The sequence below is a fragment of the Suricata suricatta genome, chromosome 5 (genome assembly GCF_006229205.1).
Source record: "Suricata suricatta isolate VVHF042 chromosome 5, meerkat_22Aug2017_6uvM2_HiC, whole genome shotgun sequence".
Taxonomy (NCBI): domain Eukaryota; kingdom Metazoa; phylum Chordata; class Mammalia; order Carnivora; family Herpestidae; genus Suricata; species Suricata suricatta.
This window is the reverse complement of record NC_043704.1, coordinates 77,454,925-77,477,717: the sequence shown is the minus strand read 5'-3', so window position 1 is coordinate 77,477,717 and position 22,793 is coordinate 77,454,925. Positions and strand designations below refer to the sequence as shown.

The window sequence follows — 22,793 nt, the reverse complement described above, 5'->3', positions numbered from 1 at the left end:
GGTATTATTTTTGCAAGCGTCTTTTGTTCCAATGATAAACAGTTCTCAGTCTGTGTTGGTGCTGTCATGATGAAAACTAGAAGACTGAATTTTAGTAAGTCCTAAGATTGTCCTCCATCTCTCCACCTTTTTAGTCATTTCTGTTACCCTAGTTTGGGCCCTCCTCCTTTCTTGCCTGAACACTTCCTGACAGGTCTCCTTCCTCTTACTTTGTTCTAGTCTTGCTCCTACTGGCTTTGCTTTACTTAATACATAGAACTGGTTAGGTCCTTCCCTTGCGATGCAATCCTTAGTGACTCTTCTTTGCGTGCTAGTAGAGTCCAGCTGTTTCTCCTGACATCCAGGGCGCCTCGGAATCTGCTAATTGCCTTCCTGGCTTAGCCCCATTATTCTCTGCTTTGTCCCTCTGCCTCCTGACCCACCCTTTCTGGCTGCCCCCATCTCTAGTTCAGCCATAGTTAACGTCTCTCTTATATCCATGATATTCTCTGTCCATGGAAAGCCTGCCCTCTGTCTCTTGGTGCTCCTCCCATCCTCGCATTCTTCGGTACACCACATAGTTGGTAAATAACTTGCCTCTTACAGCCTAGTTTAAATATCACCACCGCCATGAAATCTTTCTTCTCCAGAAGAATACATTTACTTGTCTCTTTCTCTCTCGTCTGCAACCAATCTGTCAGCAAATCTGGTTAAAATATATCCAAAAACCACTGCTTCTCACCGACTCTACTGCTGGTCTAAGCCATTGTGATTATTTTACTTGAATTATTTGCAGTAGCTTCTTTACTGATCTCTCTGTTTCATCTATAAAGTCTGTTTTTCACATAACAGCCAAAATAGTATTCAAGTGGAAATCGTATCATGTCGCCTTCTCAGACCTCTCCAGTGACTTCCTAGCTTACACTAAGTTGAAGTCATTCCCTGGCCTGTAAGGCCTTATATGACCTGGGTCCCATATTCTGTCTGATTCAGATCTTATCCCTTACCACTGTAGCATTTGCTCATTAGTCTCCTTGACAGACATACTCTCCTCAAGACCTTAGCATTTGCTATCTCCAGTGATTGAAATATTATTTCCCTGGGTGTATGCATGACTCACTTCAGTGTGTTTCCTTCAGATCTTTCTTTACATATCAATAGATCAAAGAATTCTTTCTTGATAAAACAATATCCCCCTCACACCATACTCCCTAACTCCTGGCTCTTGACTCTCTATCTCCTTTCATTTTACCTGACTTTATTTTCTTTATAGCACATATCACCATCTGACATAGTATTTATTTATTTATTCTAGAACATTGACACCTTTAGAGCCTGGACTTTGCTTTTGTTTATTATTGAAATTCCAGACCTAAAACAGAGCTTTGAATATAGTACTAAATAATTAGCAAGTTTATTAACAAGTAGGTAATCGCTCTATCCTCTGTAATCCCATAATATGTTTTATATACCTCTGCTATGCTCAGTGGATTGCGTTTCACTCTGCCTCTAAACTGTGAGCAACTTGAGGTAAGACTGAGAGATTTTCTTTCCATTTATCTTATGTTTCAAAGACCGTCTGCACAGCAAGGATACATAAGTTCCTATATTCAGGAGTTATCTTATTTCTCTATGTTCCATGTACAGAACAGAGTACCTCACTTATGTAGTATGTAATTATTGAATGATAATAAATAGATCTCATGCCTAGTTTGCAGGGGTAGTTGAATAGCAGATTCCTGTATAGAATATTTACACTAAAATATTATAATTACAGGAAAAAAACCCAACTAAATTGGACACTCATGCTATTGATAGTACTGTAGCAATTTTTATTTTTTAAAGGACTTATATAATCAAATTGAAAATTGCCAAAGAGACATGAGGGATGCAAATACTAGCTCTAGTGATATCTTATTATATTCACAGAAAATTATAAAAGCAATTAGAGACCTATAGCAAACAAACAAACAAAAAACAAGAAGAAAAAGAAGGAGGGGGAGAAGGAAGGGGAGGAGAACAAGGAGAGGGGAGGAAGAAGTAAAAGAACTCTAAGTATACGGGAACGGTACGTTAATGAACCAAAGGAAGAAAAGCATCCTAGCAACTAGAAAAAAAAAAAAATAGAAGATTGCTTCAGTACAAAGCAAAACATAAGTACTATAAATTGGTGAAGAAAATAACATACGTAGAACAGGAGGCTGTGAAGGAAAGATAACTGTATAAGGTAAAAAGGGAGACTAAGCAAGATAAGGAACAACATTTAAATGCAATAGAAGATTTACAATTACTTGTAGTAGAACAGAACAGAACTAACTCTAGAAAACCCTACACGATATGAAACACGACTTTGACAAACTTTCTCTGAATGTAGACAAAAAGAAAAGATGCTAATGATTCATGTTTGAGTATATAGAATGTACGATAAATAGAAAATGCTGATCCAAAGTAAGACTTACATGTTTTTAAAAATTAGTGAGTAGAAAAAATATGTAAATTATATTGAGTTAAAGTATATTAGTTGAAAGAGCTGACCAATTCCCAAGTAACCTCAAGAAAAAAATGTTAGGTACATTCTCACTTACAAGAAAATAAAAATAAAGAAGGAAACTAAGTCCTGTAAGGATCTAGGGAAAAACAAGCAGCTTGCTTAATTTAAAGGAAGGAAATTCAAATTGACCTTGGATTTCTCTATAATACCAACATGTACATTGACTCAATTATCTGATTTTAAAGGATCCAACTAAAACTAATTCATGTGCAAAGAATTGGTGAGTTAAAATCTGCACATCATGGGGCACCTGGGTGGCTCTGTCAATTAAGCATCTGACTCAGTTTTGTGAGTTGAAGTGCTGCATCAGGCTCTATACTGACAGCATGGAGCCTGCTTGGGATTCCCTCTCTCCCTGTCTCTCTGCCCCTCCCCCACGCACACTGCCTCTGTCTCTCTCAAAAATAAATAAATAAACTTAAAAAAACTTTAATGTTCACAGCAGCATTATTTTTAATATATTTAAATTATAATAAAATTCATATTCTATAAGAAAGACATGATTAAATATATCACAGTATGTCTCTTTTTAATACTATAATTGCAACCCCTTAAAATTGTATTTTTAAATTCAAACACATTCATGATATGTTAAATAAAAAAAGATATCAGATTTTTATGGTATGTTCCAGTTTATAAAAGGGTGTGTGTTTGTTAGAGAGTATTTGTATATATGTATGTGTTTATATGAATAGGAAAAAGTCTAATGTTAATAGTGTGTATCTCTGGGTAGGGGAAATAAGTCATATATTTCTGGTTTTCAGAATTTCTGTGTGCACATTATAATTATGAAAAAACAGACACATTTATGGAAAGAGAGAAGTTGAGAAATGTGTAAATCTTTAATACTTCATAACTGCTTCTAATAGTGACAGCACTGTGGGGAGAGATATGTTATACCTTTAAGCATAAAAGTTGGAATGTTTGATATCTACCCAAAAGCTGCTGGAGAGTCAATGCAATGGACTTGCATCACCAACGAAGTTCTTAGATATAGGAGATTCTCTTTTCAGATATAGATTCAACTGGGTTCTTCCTTTGATACCTGTATGTAGAAAAAACCTAGCTAGAGATAAAAATAACCTTAGAACATCAATGAAAAAGATTCATTTGGAATAATATGAAAATGGTACAAAGGAGAAATAAGTTAGAGCTAGAAACAGAACCCACTAAATAAATAGAAGTCTTAGAGAAAGAATTATTTTTCTCAGGAATGTAAGTATGGTCCCTTATTATATTGGATATGAAGACTCCAAAAGAAATTATAATTGGATATCAAATTATATTGGATAATCTAGTCTTCCAAAAGAAATGCTTATACATTCCTCCATATTAAGAATATATCAAAATGTTACAGATATAATGAAGGGATGCTTTAGACAGACCTTTGTAGAATTAAATACTTATAATAGAGAAACAAGTCTAAAATCAATGGTCTGGGGCACCTGGGTGGCTCGGTTGAGCATCTGGTTTCGGCTCAGATCATGATCTCATGGTTTGTGGATTGGAGCCCCACATTGGACTCTGTGCTTATAGCTAGCTCAGAGCCTGCAGCCTGTCGTCAGGCTCTGTCTCTCCTTCTCTGTCCCTCCCCTGCTCTCACTGTCTCTCTCTCTCTCTCAAAAATAAATAAATAAATAAATAAATAAATAAATAAATAAATAAAATCAATGGTCTAAGATATCAATTTAAAAAATAAAAATAAAACAATAACAGATTGGACTATGGTTCAATTTTTGCAGTTATGCAAGAATAAAAATTAAAAGTCATTCATATTGGGAAGGAATAAATCTGTCTTTACTCACAGTTAATATAATCATCTATGTAGAAAACATAAGATATCTATAAAAAATTACTAGAACTAATAAGTTTAGCAAGGTCACAGGATACATAGTCAATATACAAAGATCAATTATGTTTTTATAAACTCAAAAAACAAAATTAGAAATTAAAAATTTTGTACTAACATTTAAACAATTAAAAAATACTGAAGAAGCTGTCTAACAAAATATATGCAAGATTGGCATACTGAAAATTATGAAACATTCCTGAGAGAAAATAAAAGTTTCTAATTGGATATACATATATATATGGAATATACATATATATGGAATTCCATTAAATATGAAATGCTGATGCTTGCAAAAACATAGATGAGCCTCAAAAGCATTATGCTAAGTGAAAAGAAGCCAGGCACCTAGGATTATATACTGTATTATTCCATATCTATAAAATTCTGACAAAGGGCAGGAGAGAAAGCAGGTACATGGTTGCTTAGGAAGATTCAGGGAGAGGATTAACTGTAAAAGGGTAAAAGATAATCTTGATGAAAAGTGGGGGTGGGGGTTACGAACTGTGTATGTTTTTCAAAGTCATCAACTTGTATACTTAAAATTGGAGTACTGTCTAGTAAGTTATACCTCAAAGCTGATTATAACAAAGAATGCCTACCCAAGAGAAAAAATTAGACCTTAGAATTCAAGAATGTCAAGTCAATGACATTTTAGAAGTCCCAGGGAGAAAGAGAGACATTAAGAGAAGCCAGATGTGTTCAAGTTTTCACCCAGTACCAAAGTAAATTACCGGTGTATTCTAAAATCTTGGTGTAGATCAGATTCCCCTTTTTTGTGATGATGCAGAAGACTAGGAAACTGGTGGCAGCAGGCTATTTGGTAGAGGATAAGGGAAATGGGCAAGTGTAAAGAATTATGAATACACCATAGCCAGGGAGCCTGGACTTAGTGCTGGAAAAATATTAAACATCATCACAGATTGGATTTGCCACCAGTGAAGGGAATGGAGTAGCAGAAGCTTGGCTTTGTAAAGAACTGAGCACACCAGGCCACTTCAGCTTCAGCCCCTTCGTTACTGAACAGCAGGTCTGGTAGTTTAGCCAGAAGTCATAATCAAAGGGGTCTTGGCCCTGATCTGATATTTAGATTTAGAGTCAGATTTAGTCAATATGAAACCTTTATTATTAAAATTGAAAAATGTGATCTATAGTATGAGATGCAGTCCTGGCAGAGGGCTGGTATCTAAATTGTCCTAGCTTGGTGTGGAGAACAGAGGAAAAACATGAGTTGTTCCAGACAGAGTGGCATGATTGAATTGTGGGTGATAAGCGTATGGTGTGTTTGAGGCATTAGGATGTTTGTATGAGTAGAACATGTGGGAGGTGAGTATGTTTGGAGACTAAGGGAAGGGACTATGAGAGAGATGGGGTCAGCACACAAAAGGGCCTTACTAAACCATGTGAATGATCAGAGCTTATTCATGCATTCCCCTGAGCCACAGGAAGAGTGCTAACAGACAGCTCCAAGGTCAGCCTCCTCTTCATCCAGGATTTTTTCAGCTCTATCACCTGTTACCTCTTGCTGCAGTTCAATGAGCAAACATTATTAAACTGAGAAATAAAGAGGAATGGGTGTTTGATGGTGAGCCAACCACTTTTGAGCCCATTTTAGTGCTAGAGAAAATTTTTAAGTTGATTCAGAAAATAGCCATGCTGCTGGGAAATAGAAAAATAGTACATGAACTGGCACCACTGAGCCAAGAGAAATAGACAAGTAACCGTCATTAAAAGCCTGGGACTAAGACTCTGCTGTACTGGTTGCTAACCAGCTCTTCTTGGTGACCTCAGGCTAGTCCTCTCCATGCCTCAATTTTCTTATCTATAAAATGGGGATAATGATGCTCTTTCATTATCTATTATCTGCAATTCTGAAATCCCAAGAGCTCTGAAAACCCAAAGTTGGTTTGGTTTGGTCTTAATTTCATGGAGTTTGTGGCAGACTCATTTGGTAGTGAAATCTGGCCTCAACTCTGAGGCCAGTTGGTATGACTATTCATGAGTTCTGGAGTAAAGCTAAGGTTTGATTATGGGGCACTGACCTAAATGCTGCTGAAGGTGTTTATAATATATGCTGCCTTTCTAAAGTCAGAATGATTCTGGATTCTAAAATATCTGCCCCCAGGGTTTCAGATAAGAGATTGTATACCTGTCATACCTTCCCCAAAGGGTTGTGTGAGGATTGCATTTCTGACAGCAGAACTCGAGAAATGCTAAAGCTATTATTATTTGTCATTATTCATACTCAGAAATTAGATTTCCTTCTCCTGTCCCTGAGAACGAGAGAGGATTAACAACTGATGATGCCTGTTAGTTTTTAGTACTTTCACATTTTAGTCTGTCAAGTTTGATTTATAGTATATCAGTTATTGAAATGGTACATACATATGTAAATATACATATATATATATATATATATCTTAACTATCCTACTCTTATCCTTCTTTTTAATCTATACATACTTTGGTAGGTATCTTATTTGCCTTCAGGCAACAAACTTATTTTTTAGTCATTTTTCCTAAGGTAAATCTTATGAAACTCATGGTTAGATTATGTATCTCCTAACTAAAACACAAACAGCTATGCTTCTTTTCTGAGTTCTCAATAAAAGTGAGTTCTTAACATGTCCTAAGGCATCACTTTTCTTTTGTAAAATCATTGGTTAAAAAACACTAGCACAAAAATATTCTTCTAGATTTCATTCAGTATCTCCCAAGTAGAATTTTATTTTTGTGGTCAACTTTTGGCATGCTCCCTATTTCTTCAAGCTATATAAAACCTTTCTGCCGTATTCAATCCTTGACCTGTGGGCACGGAGGGATGATTATGCAACACATTTCTAGCATTAGGAAATTTTTAACTGAAAATTTCATACACTAAAATGCTTGGGATGAAAAGAAGGATTATTTAAATAAAATATTTCAAAAGGAAAAAGATAAAGTGATTATTTTAAATGTACTTTTTAGTAGGACATTTGCCTTTAGTCAGAGTTGGGTTGAAACATATCAGTAATAAATCTTTTTGCCTTTCTGGCTCCTGGTCTCCAGTGTCTTTCCCCTGGAAGAATATTGCTGCCAATTTATGATTGCAACATGTGTGTGTGTGTGTGTTTACCTTTGTTTGGGTAAGTGTTACTAGGTACCCCACTCTTGGCTGGTAATTCTGGTGCTGGGTGGTTTCATTTCAGCAGCAGAATGAGAAAGAATGCCATGATGGGGAGTTGACGCAGAGGATTGGGTCGCTAAGGTTTAATAGAATGTAAGGATTAGAATGGAGACTTTCTACATTGGTTCAGAGATGGGGAGGGAAAGAAGCATAGGATAGGGCTTTTTTTCCCTTCTATTTGGTTTTAAGCCTCATGCTTTCTCCCCTATTTTGGCAGTTCTACAACCAGCCAACCAACCAACCACTGAATTTCCTCTCCCTACAGAAGGAAGTATGGGGAGGAAATGTTTCAGTCACTTATGAGTGAAGAGTTCTGTTATCTTATGGCTTTTGCTATCATGTTTTGTGGCACTATAACAGGCCTGTCCCTTTTCATGAGAGCATAGGACCAAATGCCCCCTGTCTGCTTTCTCATGGTTTCAGGCTATGATAGGAGAACAAAAGTACAGTACTTTGGGAGGACTTTTGCTTTGCAATTTTCTAGTTGGTTGACTTTGGGTAAAATCTCTTTATTCTCTGCCTAATATTCCATTCCCTCTTAATTTTTTCCCCCTCAAATCCTATTTTTTCTGAATCTCTCTGGAGTCTTGTAAGGGCAGGATAAATTATAATCTGTGAAATATTACTCAGTGCATGGCAACACTGTTTTTGTTCCATTTAGTTTCTGGAACTCTATAAGGATGTTTGTGGTGTTAATTATTTAAACCCCTCTGAGACTCAATTTCTTTATCCTAAAGATAAGATAATAGGAATAATGGCATAAATGTGTTTTGATAAATGTGAACTCTTTTGTCGACATAGGACTGTATTTAAAGTAGAAAAAATGATTACTTTGATTAATGAATATAACTTCTTCTAATAAGATTGCTCTCTGTCATGTATGTAGTAGGCAGTCATAAATATGAATCTGCACAGAGTGAACATGTGTCCTGATTTTGATTTGGAAAGTAATGGTGTCTCCTGTTGGTCCTTTCCTTCCTGCCACCACCGGCCCATCTCTAAGCAGTATTCCACTGAACTGAAGAAACTGTACTGCCAAATTGCAAAGACATGCCCCATCCAGATCAAGGTGATGACCCCACCTCCGCAGGGTGCTGTCATCCGGGCCATGCCTGTCTACAAGAAGGCTGAACATGTCACCGAGGTGGTGAAACGGTGCCCCAACCACGAACTGAGCCGTGAATTCAATGAGGGTAAGAATTAGGATCAGTGGCTGTTCTTCTAAGCTCTTTGAAAATAGAGGTCCTGTGGAGATTTTTCTTTGGGAACCATTGACGTGGTTCGAATCTGTGCAATCTGTTGGTAGCTAAGTTTACCTTTTTGTCTAATGGAGTATTTGAGAATAATGATAAATAAATTTGTGGCTTTCAAAACAATTGGACTGTTTAATATTGGTAATTACTAGGTGACCTGGACTTGTCTCTCCAGTCCCTACTGCTTCCTTCCTTTTTCTTCTCCCCCCCCCCTTTTTTTAAATGAGAGGGTATAGAATGGACAACCTGACATATGATTTCTTTGGGCGAGGTAATAGTAACCCCCAGCTTTAGTGCATTTTTCTAGAGTAATGATCAAGGCTATACCAATTGAGAGCAGGAAGGGTAAGTGGAGGGAACATAAAAGGTGAGAAACAAGAAAAAACAGAAGAGGAAAGTGGGAAAGAAGAAAAAGGAATGAATATGAATAATCAATAAGAGGAGTAAATAGAAGATCCAGGATGTAAGCTGGGATAGGGGACAGCAAGTAAAGGAGTATGAGTCAGGGAATCGGTATCTTGGGGTCTCTTTTAAGCTTTGTGTCCATAGATATGTCAGGCCCCATGGAGCCTCAGATCCAACAAGGGCTTTACAAAGGAAGTCACTATTTCCATGGGTTCTCTTACATGGATATTCTATGGTTCTATGAAAGGAGGCTAAGTAAGGAGCAGAAGAAAGTGGAAAGGAAGGGCAAGAGAACACGTAAGTATTCATCAAAGAGTGATCTGGGAGCAGAAGTTTGCAAGTTAGGACACTTTATAAAAAGTATTAAAATTAGAAATATTTGTAGGTAGCTAGTGTGAATGTAGAGCTAGATAGTAGAGAAAAGTTAATGAAGGAAGAAAAAGAGTGGATAGAAATTTCAAAAGAGAAAGTTAAAACCCTTCCACCTTAACACAACTAATTTTTACAAATTAATTTCCAGTTATTTTCTAGATGGCCTCATTTTCAATATCTTTCTTTAAAAATAGGAGTACTTATTTTGAGAGAGGGAGAGAGAACATGCACATGTATGCCAGTGGGGGAGAGGCAGAAAGAGAGAGAGAATGAATAAGCAGGTTTAGATCTCAGAAACCATAAGATCATGACCTGAGCCATAATTAAGAGTCAGAGGCTAAACAGACTGAGCCACCCAGCTCCCCTCAATACCTTTCTATCTTGATTTTCACTTAACAATATGCCTTAAAGATTATTCCTTATAGCTAGGCTTCCTTATAAGTTTCTATAACTGTCCTTGACCCATCAAGATGATAAATTATGTTTTGTTTTGCTTTCTCACTGTTTGACATGATAGCTGTTTTTGGTTTTTGCCAAGTGGATGATTCTTCAGAGAGCATTTTCACACTTAATATTTGACATTTATTGAGTATGAATTTTTATAGAATGGTAACAAGTACTCAGAGGTTAAGAACACCCTTAGGGCTCACAATTCCCATATCCACTTCTTTCCTTTGGAACTCTGTCAGGTGTCCCAATTTTGTGAAATCTGGCCTATCCTCTTTTTTAAAAGAAGTTTTATTTATTTCTTTCAAGAGGAAGGGAGGGAGGGAGGGAGGGTGAGAAAGAGAGAGAGAAAAAGAGAGAGAGAGAGAGAGAGAGAGAGAACATGAATGGGGGAGGGGCAGAGAGAGAAGGAGAGAGAGAACCTCAAGCAGGCTCCACACCATCAGCCAAGAGCATGATGCAGGGCTTGATCTGGCAAACTGTGAGACCATGACTTGAGCCCCAAATCAAAAGTTGGTTGCTAAACTGACTAAACCAGCCAAGGTCCCCTGGCCTATACTCTTTTATAAGCATGCTTCCCTTTTTTTATTCTCCTACCTGTAGCTCTTTCAGCCCCACACAGCCAATGAGTTTCTCATCTTTATGACCAAAGCAAGTGTAAAACCAGGCATGCCTGGCTGGCTCAGTCAGTGAAGTATGCAACTGTTGATCTCAGTATCATGAGTTCAAGCCTGACATCGAGTGTAGACCTTTAAAAAAAAAAAAGGCAGATGTAAAGATGGAAAATTTATACCAGAGAAAAGAATAGGCAGTGAAATGTATAACCTTATTTAATATTTTTGCTAATCAACTTGAGGAAAGCATCTTTTCTCAAGCTGAGTTTTTTTAATTATTCATTTTTCTTCCATTTCCCATGGAAGTTAACAGAATCCCCTGTATGTATCAGGGCAGAGACATAATCATGGAATACTGTGAACGCCTGAATTATTTACTTTAAGCACCAGAAACAAAGGACTATTCCCTTACATATAGATGAGCATTCAACCATTTCTATTGGTACAAAGTATAACTTCATTTATTAGAGATCTGGCAATGAGATCTGTTCCTTTTGTCAAGGATGTATTTTTCTCTCTTAAACTATGTCTTTAGCCACCAGTATTTTGTTCATGTAGCCTCATTTTTTTTTAATTCTGAAAGCAAATAACTAACAATCTTGTCTTTCTCCATTCTGCAGGACAGATTGCTCCTCCTAGTCATTTGATTCGAGTAGAAGGGAACAGCCATGCCCAGTATGTAGAAGACCCCATCACAGGAAGACAAAGTGTGTTGGTACCTTATGAACCACCTCAGGTAAAAAGATAAGTCCTGGGCTGACTTAGGAGAGCATTAGGGTGTTTTGAGCATCTATTTCTGCCTTGGTCTTTGTCATCAAATACAAAAATGTTTGTTATTTCTCCTCTTCCACTTTATTGTAGACTGTCTATCTCCTTCAGAACTCCTACATTTGTACTAAGTTAACTTGGTAACATTGCTCTGTGCCCATGTTCCCATAGTAAAGGCTGATAGTAATTGAACTTGCAATTAGGTAAATACATGACCTTATCTTATCTAGGGAATCTAACTAGCAATTGAACTGGTGGTGAGTGTACACTGAATGCCAAGTATACTCACACTAGTCTGCAAATGGAAGACTCAAAGAAGGAACTCTTAGCTTAAGTTTGGAAGAATAGATGGCAAACTGGAAAAGCTCACCAGTTCAGTGGGAAGAACACAGGAGCAGTAAAACCAAAGTCATTGGTTTCCTAGCTTGCTGTGTGGACCTTTAGCCTGTGACTTTCCCTCTCTAAACTTCAGTTGACTCACCCATAATGACCACTTTGGACTAGATGATTTTCAATCCTGAGGACCTTTTCAGCTCCAGAGTGTTACTAATGGAAGTATACACTTAAATCTGTGTTGACCTGCTTTATCCACAGAGGGGAAATATCCCTGGGGTGTTGCTGCTATTTTTGGTAATTTTTTCATCTCTCCCCATTTGAATTCAGTGATAGGGATTAGCTTGCAAAAGAATCAAATCAAAAGTTATAATTTTAAAAGCCTATTTCACCTAATGTAGCATCCAAAGTTGCAAACAGTAGCATTAAGCTTCACAAAAGGCAAAGCAAAAAGGAATCTAGAATGGGTTTTAGAGCTTGTCTCCACAGAGGAAAGCATATCACCTCATCAGAAGAGAGTTGGTTAAATAAAAGAACTGAAAAGGAAGACCATCACTTCAAACCTTTGTTAACCCAGGTTCTTTTCTCTCCTATGTCCAGGTTGGCACTGAATTCACGACAGTCCTGTACAATTTCATGTGTAACAGCAGTTGTGTTGGAGGGATGAACCGCCGTCCAATTTTAATCATTGTTACTCTGGAAACCAGAGAGTAAGTGGCACATGCAGAATTGTCATTCTGCAAAACACTGTGGGCAGAGGGCAAAGTGAAATTGTATTTGCTCTGTCATTAACTTCCCATGTACAGCAAAGAGCTAACCTTGATTTTGTCCTTTGTGCTTTAAATCCTGGCTGCAAACACTGACATAAAAGATGTACGAAGGTGTAAACAGAACAGAGTGCAGTAAGGTAGAGGGGAGAAAAGAACCAACCAGGAAGGCATGCAAGTCATTTTTTACCTGAATTCTTGACATTTGACTACAGTAGTTTCTGATTAGACACTCTTTGTTTCCAAGTGGCTCCCAAGGCAGTTAACAGTTTCTTTGAAAAAGTCTGGGCTGCCTAAGAGGGTTTTATCCAGAGATATCCACCAGCTTAACTCAACTGTCCTTCAAAATCTGTAGCTAAATACAGCTGTTCAGTTAATGGCTGGGGGATCTTTGCAGAACAAATGGAATGATATTTCCTAATATTGTTTGAGGTGTGCAAGCACTCTTGTGTTCTGCCAAGTGCTGCTGGGTCCATCCTCAGAGCAGCCATGAGTGAGCTGGTGGTCATGGTGGATGGGTGATGGCCAGCATCCGAAATAGAAATGAGAGAATTCAGGGACTTTCAAGATTCTTTTCAATTTCACCCTTCCCCTCCCTCTTGTCTGATTCCTAGTGGGCAAGTCCTGGGCCGACGCTGCTTTGAGGCCCGAATCTGTGCTTGCCCAGGGAGAGACAGGAAGGCGGATGAAGACAGCATCAGGAAGCAGCAAGTCTCGGACAGTGCAAAGAATGGTGATGGTACGAAGCGCCGTAAGTAGCTGTAGTAGCCAAATGGGGCAGGGCTAAATCTTCCCCAGATGTGGGGGCCAGGAGCCATATTTGGGAAGCTGCCTAAAGCCCCAAGGCTTTAGGGGCAAGTATGACTTGAGGCCCCACAGCCAGTGCAAACTGCTGTCCCATTAATAGAGGTGCTGAAATGGACTCCAGCTGTGCATGACAGCTTTAACAAAAGCAAATCGTCATTGTGAGGATTTCTTAGTCCAGGGGCCCTAAAACTGTGACTCTCAGACCAGTAGCATCAGCATGATCTTGAAACGGGGTAGAACTGCAAATTCTTAGTTCCCAGACTTACTGAATCAGAAACTTTGAACGTGAGCTACTGATATCATTTGACCTTTCTTCTGTAATTGAGCATGAGGGCTGAAAATAGCATCTACCTACCTTATGATTTCCTGGGAATAGTGAGATTTAAGAATGTATTTCACAAAGCACAATCTAGGGAATATGAAGATCTGGGTTTCATATAGTCTTGACATGTGTGACACTCTTGCAGCCTTGGTTACCTCATTTATAGTGAGGCTAATAATTTAGGTCTTTTGTTTTCAAACTTCCCTTGTTAAGCATTAAAAGCCTTTTTTTAAACTAAATATTCCAAGACACCCATGATGCATGTAGATTAAAGCAGAGTGACTCTGTATAAAGGGGGCAGGAGTAGGGGATGGTCTGTGGCTCTACGCTCCGCTCACAACACCCCTTGTCCATGTGATACAGCCCCAGAGGGGCCCAGATCTCCAGGTAACAAAGGCTGAAAACTACTGACCCACATGCCCATCTGACTGCGATCTGATTCTAGGAGGTGCCCCACATAAGCCTTATCACTACAGCGAGTATTTTAAAATACACCACACTATGACTTATCTCATGAAAAAATGTTTTAATCTTATTATGGATTAGTATTCAGAAGAAATACTAATTGTACTGTGTTATAACAGCTCCTCATTGTCAACTTCTAACCATTCAGTATGCTTTGTTAGGTTCCTTATCTCCCTGATTATTCGCAAGAAAGTATGTGTGTATATTTATATATAATGTATATGGTATTATTTGCCCTTTTGTTAAGCTCCTTCTCTCCTGAGTATTTCTCAAAAAAGTATATATGTGTGTATGTTGTGTGTGTATATATATATGCATATATATATATATCACACATACATATTTTTACTTTATATTCACACCCATGTCTAGTAGTTATATACCTACCCTAATTCTGCTTTTTAGTCTGTGTGGTGGTATAGCTTCTATATGCTTCCCTGAGCACCTCAGTTACCTACAAATTGATAACTTTTAGTAAGAATAGGTGATCTGAACTCTGATAAAAGGATTATTTCTATATCCTGGATCCTGGGTGTAGCTTCTAATTTTGGAAACCTTAGGGATTTACGAGCTACATTCACTCACTTTACCAAAGGGAAAACAGTCCTGGAAATGAGACTGAGTGTCTGAAGTCCCGTGATGTATGCGCTACCATGAGAGGGATGAACACGCCAGCTGAATGCATGGCCAAGACAGTTTTCACCACACACGTTTCCCTCCTTGGAAGACAAATGATCTGAAACATAAAACACCAAACCAATTTATCTTCCTTTCCTTAACAGCTGTTCACAGACGTGTGCCAGCAGGACACAGGGGTTCCTGCAGCATGACTTAAGCCACCTTCCCTGTGTCTTCCTTCCGCTTACTCCCCTCCCCCACCTCATTGCTGTTAGGTGCATCCTTAAGGTAAATGTGATTATCACCAAGTAAATGAAGGCTTAAGACTGGCAACTCAAATCTCACAGGTTTTGCAGAGGCTACTGTCTGTTGGATAAATGTATTAGTGCTTCAGAAATGTTCCCAGGATGAAACTTGCATTTTCCTTCCACTAGCTTTTCGTCAGAATACGCACGGCATCCAGATGACATCCATCAAAAAGCGGAGATCCCCAGATGATGAGCTGTTATATTTACCAGTGAGTCTCCTTTTGAGTATTCACGATTGCTTCATTTTACCTTCTCTGAATGAGCTTTTCCTCTGTGTCATCTTATTGTCTGTGACAATGTGAAAGGGGTGGTGGTGACTGGGGAGATAAAACAGGGAGAAGCTATTGTTTGAAACATCAGGAAATGATCCTTTTCTTCCCCACTATTGAACTACGTCAATAGTGTAGGCTCCTCTACCTGCTACTCCTCTAAGATTTTTCTGTTCTAATATAGTTCTTCTTACCCAAATATTTAAAATTAAGTTACAGTTTATTATTTAAGAATCATAAGATTACCAGAGTGCTTGGGTAGCTCAGTCAGTTGGGTGTCCAGCTTCAGCTCAGGGAATGGTCTTGCAGTCTGTGAGTTTCAGCCCCACATCGGCTCTGTGCTGACAGCTCAGAACCTGGAGCCTGTTTCAGATTCTTTGTCTTTCTCTCTCTCTACACCCACCCCCCCACTCACACTCTCTGTCTCCCTCTGTCAAAAATAAACATTAAATTAAAATAAAGAATAATAAGATTACCCTAGATAACATGGTCATACCATATGATCGCCAAGACTGAAATTTTGCCAGAGTTCACAGATTTGACAGTATAACAATTCCAGACTCGAGTGTGATTTCTTTTAAGAAGTGCTATAAAGAAGGCCAAGCAAGACAGAATCCTCAGTTACAAGTGAATGACCAGGAGACTCAGCCCAGTTGCTGTGTAACAACAGTGTTCATTCCTACAAGGAACACGAGTCTTCTCAAGGCACTGAGGCTCCCTGTCTTAGACTATGGTTGAAGTTTGTTGGATTCTTATCACCTTAGGTTTTGGCCATCTAGAGTGGCCGCCAAGTCTTGGTAACCAGTGTAACCCTTGACGCTGTCTTAACTGACCTGAGAGCCAGGTAAGGAGGGCCACGAGGTCTGACTGGGAGCTGCCACCCTCGTATGGAAGCTAAAGCAAACCAACAGGTTTGGGTGTGCCACACCTGCTTCCCTACCTGCTTTGGGCCCTGACCTTCAGGGCAATAGACTGCTTGCTAGTAAAACAGTCAGACAGTGACTTAACCAAGGTTCTCGGTGTCTTGTTTCTCAGGCTACATATGGAAACTGACTTGCGAACCTTAAGTTAAGCATTATCCTGATATACCACATATTCCAAAAGACCTAATATGTTTTCAGTTGCTAAGATAGGAACCACTTGAGAAGCGGTTTTTAATGATATTTCAGTTTGTACTAAGGAAGGAGGTCTTTCGTAATTAGTTACATCTTGAATGTGTAGTGAAGAATTAACCAGAGTGGATTGTGTGAATTAAAAATAAAAAAGAGAACTTTTAATTTAACATGAATTTAGTTGGTATCTGTTGGGTGGCAGATATGCAGACCCTGAGCATTTGAAGGTCAGTAGAACACACTTACCTTCAAAGATTTTGCCTTCTAGCGAGGAAGAGACAGTTATAATGTAATGAAATAATTGCCTCAGTAGAGTTAGGCATGATGCTGTAGGAACACACAGAAAGGAGTCTCATCAAAAGACTGAGGGCAGGGGGGGATCAAAGAGCTGGGGCAAATAGGAGTTAAGGTAGAGGAAACCTTCCCATTTCTGACTTGTGACAAACCCTGCCTCTCTCACCAGGGAGGGGACCGGGGTGAGGCAGGTAAAATGCCTAGGGTGCAGAATTTAAATAAGAGCCTGCTCTTGGGCCCCTGCAAGTGCTCACGCGCCTGCTTGCCTTGCTCCGTCCTCATCCTGCTCATACTTTTAAACACTTTTCAGAGACTCCCTTAAAGAGAGAAGCATATTTTGCTTCAGCTGAATGTCCTTCCAGATATATTTAATTACAGCTAATTCTCATTATTTTGGGTAGTTGTATCTTCTAACATCAAAGCAAATGCTGTCCTAACTAATATAGAATCATTGCTCATGGAGAAGTACAGGATTCAGTTCCCGTGAGCTTGTGGCGACAACATTTTCAGCAGCCTGTCAGTACATAATCTTGTCTGATATGTGTTTCTGCTTAAGGACACCTTATTTAATATATGCCTATTGATTCAGTAACACTGAACTCATGACCATAGCACTATAACTCATGCCTGGATGAAGCTGATCTAACACGTTTTCCCCCGAAGGCCCACTAGAGCCTTCTGGCACCTGGAATGTTAGACAGCACTTCAGCACTACCCTTCGGGAACCACTTTAGAGGACAGAGGACAGGTTCACCAACAACACCCACAGAAATGCGGTGCTAAAGAGACCATGGAAAGGATACTTGTTTGCGGCATGAGTGCTGAAACAAGATGGCGGAGCATGCCCTTGTTCACCTGAGATGGGAACATGCCTGAGCAACCAAAATGTGTCACTCCATGCATGTCAACGAATGACCACAGGGCACTGCCAGCACTGATGTTCACGTCACCAGTGAATGTTACCAAGCTGGCCAAGTTGTCGATGCAGAATCCACAGATAAAGAGGAGTGACTGTACTGTTAATTGTTGTAGAGTTCTTCATGTGTCCATCTCTTCCCTGTGTCCTTCGTGTAGGTGAGGGGCCGTGAGACCTATGAGATGCTGTTGAAGATCAAGGAGTCCCTGGAACTCATGCAGTACCTTCCCCAGCACACAATCGAGACATACAGGCAGCAGCAGCAGCAGCAGCACCAACATTTACTTCAGAAACAGTGAGTGTGTTGATGTGTCATTTTAGGAGGTGTGAGTAAACATGGCTGTTGGTTTGGGTCAGAAAGGCAATGGATGTACAGGAGGCTGTGAGAAAGCAGAACATAATAGATTCACATGAGCTGGTACAGGCCCTGCTTTTCAGTTTCCACAACCTTCAAAGTTTCTTTCCATACCCAGCTTCTGAAATAAAGCTAAACCATTTCGAGTGAATTAGAGAGACTTATATAGAGAGTTTGTTCTCTCTGACCCTCAACCGGACACCTCTATCAACAGGAGAATTTTGAGTATATACTCTATTCTAGTAACAATGTGTATATTTTAAAACATGGAATCTTCCCTTATCCCAGTGGATTGTCCTGTATCTTTCCTGGGTTGCAAACAATCCGCTTTTGAGAAAACCATTGTAGACTGGGGTTGGCACATAGGTTTTATTCTAAGTGACTTCTTTGACGTTTGAGGATTCTGAGACTTAGTGCATGCTCATTGGGAAACTGTCTGGATGCAGAAGGGCAAAGTATAGTCTTATGTTTCAGCATCTCTGTTCTAGGTTGTCTTCCAGCAATATGTTTTTACATAAATTGGGCCAGATTTTGCAACCATATTAGAATATACATGCAACCTATTTCTATGTCATTTTTTACCTTGACTCTTGGGTCTTTTAATGATACTAATTGTTTGATGATTGGTCAGAATAGAATAGCTCTTATGGGAGAAAGGCATGTTGTCAGACCAAGACCCTGTTGATATTTACCCTTCTATGGTTATGAATAGTCATTTGTTAGCTTCAATGAGATACTGTGTCTATGCTGAAAATATTGTCAGAATCTCTGTAGATAATGTAAAATGTCTCCATCTGGGGCCTATGTGAGTAATTCAGATATTTGACTTTACTCTTCAGACAAAAAGAAATGAGGCCAAAGCCATCTTGCCTAAGGCAAGTTTTATCTTTTACAGTAAATAAGCAATAATTAATAATTATTTTCTGATATATGATTAGCTGCTATAGAGAGCTATGGGAAGTGTAGGAAAGAGGGCTCTCACTTTTTTAAATCAACATAAATGCAGCTGTGGAATTGGACTGCATCGGGGATGGTCAGAAGGCATCCTCTGAGCAGCACTGCCTGTGACGTGTGGGGTGAGCAGCAGAGGGGTGGAAAAGAAATGTTCTTTCTCTTAAAGGACTTTGGGCTTGTTGAGCACTTAAGGCCTTTTTTTGCCTAGAAGAGATCTCACCATTTACTTTGAGCATGAAAGTTTTGCAAATCATAAAGTTTTATACTAAGACTGAGTGGGAAGTTTAATCAGGAGTTTCCTTTCTTGGGGACACAGAATATTCCAAAGGAGAATGAGAAATCAGGGTTGCAGACAGAATTCCCATTTCCCATCTTTAATATTCTTTAGGATATCAGAAGAAAATATATGTTAATATATTCAAGTGTAAAACCCATTTAGTTCTTGCGAAATCATATAGCAAAGATCAAAGAAACAGACCCATAACATCATTTACAGACCCAGAGAGGATAAGTACCGTTCTCCAAATATGCATGCCATGGTATTAAAAAAAAAAAAAAAAAGCACTCCCAAATTGCCTCCAGTTCATTCTGGAAATGTTTGGCTCAGCCAAAATGACCTCAGTAAAATGCCATAGTAGCATATCATCCTGAACTAGTTACTCTGATAGTCTTTCCTGTCTTTTTTTCCAGTTAACAGGAAAAGTACTGTTAGGCCACATTGATACTTATTAAATGATGTGGTTTATAAAAGTCTGACCATCTAGCACAGAGGTGGCAAAGTTTTTATTTTTTCTGCAAAACACCAATAGTAAGCATCTCCAGCTCTCTGGTCCCTATTGTCTCTTGCAGCTAGCTCTCCAGTTCTCTCTCTGTAGCATAAGAGCAACCACAAACATTGCACCAATGAATGACAGTGGCTGGTAATTTTTATGGCCACTGAAGATTGAATTCTATATAATCTTCATATCATGATATAGTTCTCCTTTTGAATTTTCACACCTTTTAAAAATGTAAAAACCATTCTTAGCCTATGGCCCAAATTTGCCCCATCCACTATAGTTTGCCTGTTCTTGTTCCAGATAAATGAGTGGGATCTTCATTGCCTGTCAAGGCTCAGATTTTTTTTGCTAGAAATATTTAGAAGACAATATGTGTATCTTAAAGTAGAGAGGTATGAAAATGTTTTAGGAAAGGCTCCAGTGATTTTTAAAGTGGTATTTCGGTATCTATCAACAGGACAACCTTTAACAGAGATCTCTTTTGTCTGAGAAAGTTAGGGATGCCCACCCAGACACAAAATACGGTTAATATTGCAAACTTACCCTCAGCTAAGATTGAAATAGTTGAGTTGATTCATGTGATAAGCTTTTATTGAAGATCTGTTATGGAAAAGCATTAAGGATGGAGAAAAAGTTCCCACCTTCCCAAAGTTTATAATTTAATGGTGAATTCCTAACCAGACACCTGTTGAATTAAGAAAGCTCTAGGATTTTATTCTGAGCACTATGTAAGTTAATAGGACAATTTTAAACAGCTTCTCTAGAATGTACAATAGAAGGAATAGTTTAGTGTCATAGTTTTGGAGATTTGATAAACCAGGAAGATCTACCTTACTCAGCTGGGGGCATAGGCAATTTGTGCTCATTTACATAGTGTACATGAGAACACATAACCCTGTCTTTTCACGTGATGAGTTATCCAGGGCTTGGGTCTGACTGGCTGGCATTGCTCTGAAGGGAAATTATATTTTTAATTTATATTTCATAAAGCAATCTATTTCACCAAAGAGAAAAGGCATATTAAATTTGTGTTATTTTTAAAAGCCCAGAAGACATTAGAAACATATCGTCCTTTTTTGTGCATGTGTAGGCAGGGGTAAATAGTGAGGAAATAGTAGCCTCCCGGTCCTCTGGGGTGTCTGTTTAAAAGCGTCACTGCATGTTTTTGAGTTACTATCTCACAGTGTGTAAGAGCTAACTTCAGTGTGGTGCCTTGTGCATGGAAGTGTGTCAGACTACAGATGAAATATTTGAAAAATACAGATATTTGTCTAATCTTGCCTTTATTATATTATATACACATGGGTCTCCAATGAGTAATATTCATCTCTATAAATTCTTCAGTTGCTGTGTTCTCCCACTGGGTTTTTCCAGCTCTCTTGTTTACATCAAATCTCCAAAAAAGAGTATGAATGACTAGACAAAGAAAAATGGAAATCTAATTCCCTGGCAATCATTTGAAAAGAAAAAAATCAGCTTGGAAAATGCCTATAATAGCCTGTGATTTCCTTTCCAAAAATATAGTACCAATTTTACACTGGTAAGGGATCAATTTTGTGCTTTTCTTTTTAGCAGAGGGAAAATTAGTGGGAAGAAGATACACAGTTTCCACTGTGTCAATAAAATATTTTCAGCTAAATTACTTCTGTTAGTTTCTCACTATGTGTTATCTCTCTGCTTGCGTTTCAGTTGTGCATGGTTTTCCTTTTTCAAAAATTCCTTCACAGTTACCTTCATGATCATAGGCTTTATGGAAGATAAATTTTACACTGAGTTTCTGTGAATCAAATTGTTATAGATATAAGTAGGCTTTATACACATTTGCAAAGAAATTTGATTTTAGTTGATTTGTTCACACTGAAGTAAACATTCTGGGGTTATGTTTATAGAAACCATAATCTCATGGAAGGACAAATTGGACCCATTCTTGACACTGGACTCTGCCTTCATATTTTCAAGGGACATTAACTCTCTCTTTTTTTTTTTTTAACAAAGGAACTATAGTTATTTTTTTAAGTTTATTTATTTATTTGAGAGAGAGAGAAAGAAAGAGCATGATCAGGGAAGGTACATTGAGGGAAAGAGAGAATCTCTTTCAGGCTTCACACTGTTAGTGAACGTGAGGCTCAATCTCAGGAACTGTGAGATCATGACCTGAGCTGAAATCAAGAGTCAGACACTTTGCCAGCTGAGCCACCCAGGGGCTCCAAGGGACATTAACTCTTATGACAACTTTGCAGAAGCTGCTAGAGATCTTTTTAGCAATCTTTTGATGTGCGCACTTCAGACCAGTGGTACAACTTTTTCATGATTTTTCTGTAGTTTGTCCTCTGTCTTGGCTTCTACCCTGATCAGAGGCCAACAGCATTTTGTTAAAATTGTACTTAGCCTTACTCTTGTTTTCTCCTGGAAAATTATTTTTTGAGGTTCTACAGGATGGATTTATTTTAATTGTAATCCAAATATATGGCATCCTGGGGAGCCCTTCGTGTTTCCTTCTCCTTGATGATCCCTTGATGATTGTTGATTATCAGGAGTACAGGTCAGAGAATAGTAGAGCCTAGTGGGATCTTGAAGGTCATGGCTCTAAATCCACCCTACCATAGCTGGGGAAACTGAGGTCCAATGAGCAACACCTGTGATTTTATAGCCAGTTCATAATCAAGGTAAGATGACAATCTGATTTGGAAGACACAGCTCTTTGAGGTATTTTGTCTGCTTCATTCGTTAAGAAAGTTATAATAATAAAACTAAAATAAACATCTGTGCCCACTTTTATATCTTTGTATTAGTCAGTTGGTATGCATCCTTGTGGTTTCAGTATGAAGCCTTACCTCTTTAAGTTCATTTGGCTGTGGCTTTCTCCAGGAGTATTGGTAATTTTTCCTCAGATTACATATCTGAGGGAGAAGCAAGCAATATTTTCAGCATTATCAATATAAGAAAGAGGAGAATACACAAATCTCTGTCTTATTGATAGGCATGATTTAGATCATATATCTGTTTCATTTAGAAGTCCTTCACATGGCCAGAGTATTTGTTTGCAGTTGCTAGTCTTATAGAGAAAAAAAATAGGTGGATATTGACAATT

The 22,793-nt window shown here is 38.5% G+C and overlaps 1 protein-coding gene and 1 long non-coding RNA gene across 5 annotated transcripts in view; one reads left to right on the top strand and one right to left on the bottom strand.

The window, feature by feature from the left end:
* Positions 1-22,793, top strand: part of TP63 (tumor protein p63) — a 222,147-nt gene that overhangs the window by 182,472 nt on the left and 16,882 nt on the right. For 3 of the 4 annotated variants that reach the window (XM_029939639.1, XM_029939641.1, XM_029939643.1), the window contains exons 5-10: positions 8,551-8,737; positions 11,256-11,371; positions 12,337-12,446; positions 13,118-13,254; positions 15,150-15,232; positions 17,773-17,909. In XM_029939639.1, the coding sequence (XP_029795499.1) occupies positions 8,551-8,737; positions 11,256-11,371; positions 12,337-12,446; positions 13,118-13,254; positions 15,150-15,232; positions 17,773-17,909 (770 nt within the window). The remainder of the gene's footprint in view (positions 1-8,550; positions 8,738-11,255; positions 11,372-12,336; positions 12,447-13,117; positions 13,255-15,149; positions 15,233-17,772; positions 17,910-22,793) is intronic. The other variant, XM_029939640.1, reaches the window with a different exon arrangement.
* LOC115291894 lies at positions 3,354-10,704 on the bottom strand. Its single transcript, XR_003908713.1, has 2 exons — positions 10,619-10,704; positions 3,354-3,575 (listed from the first exon to the last, which is right to left on the bottom strand). It is a non-coding gene; the product is annotated as an uncharacterized LOC115291894 (long non-coding RNA).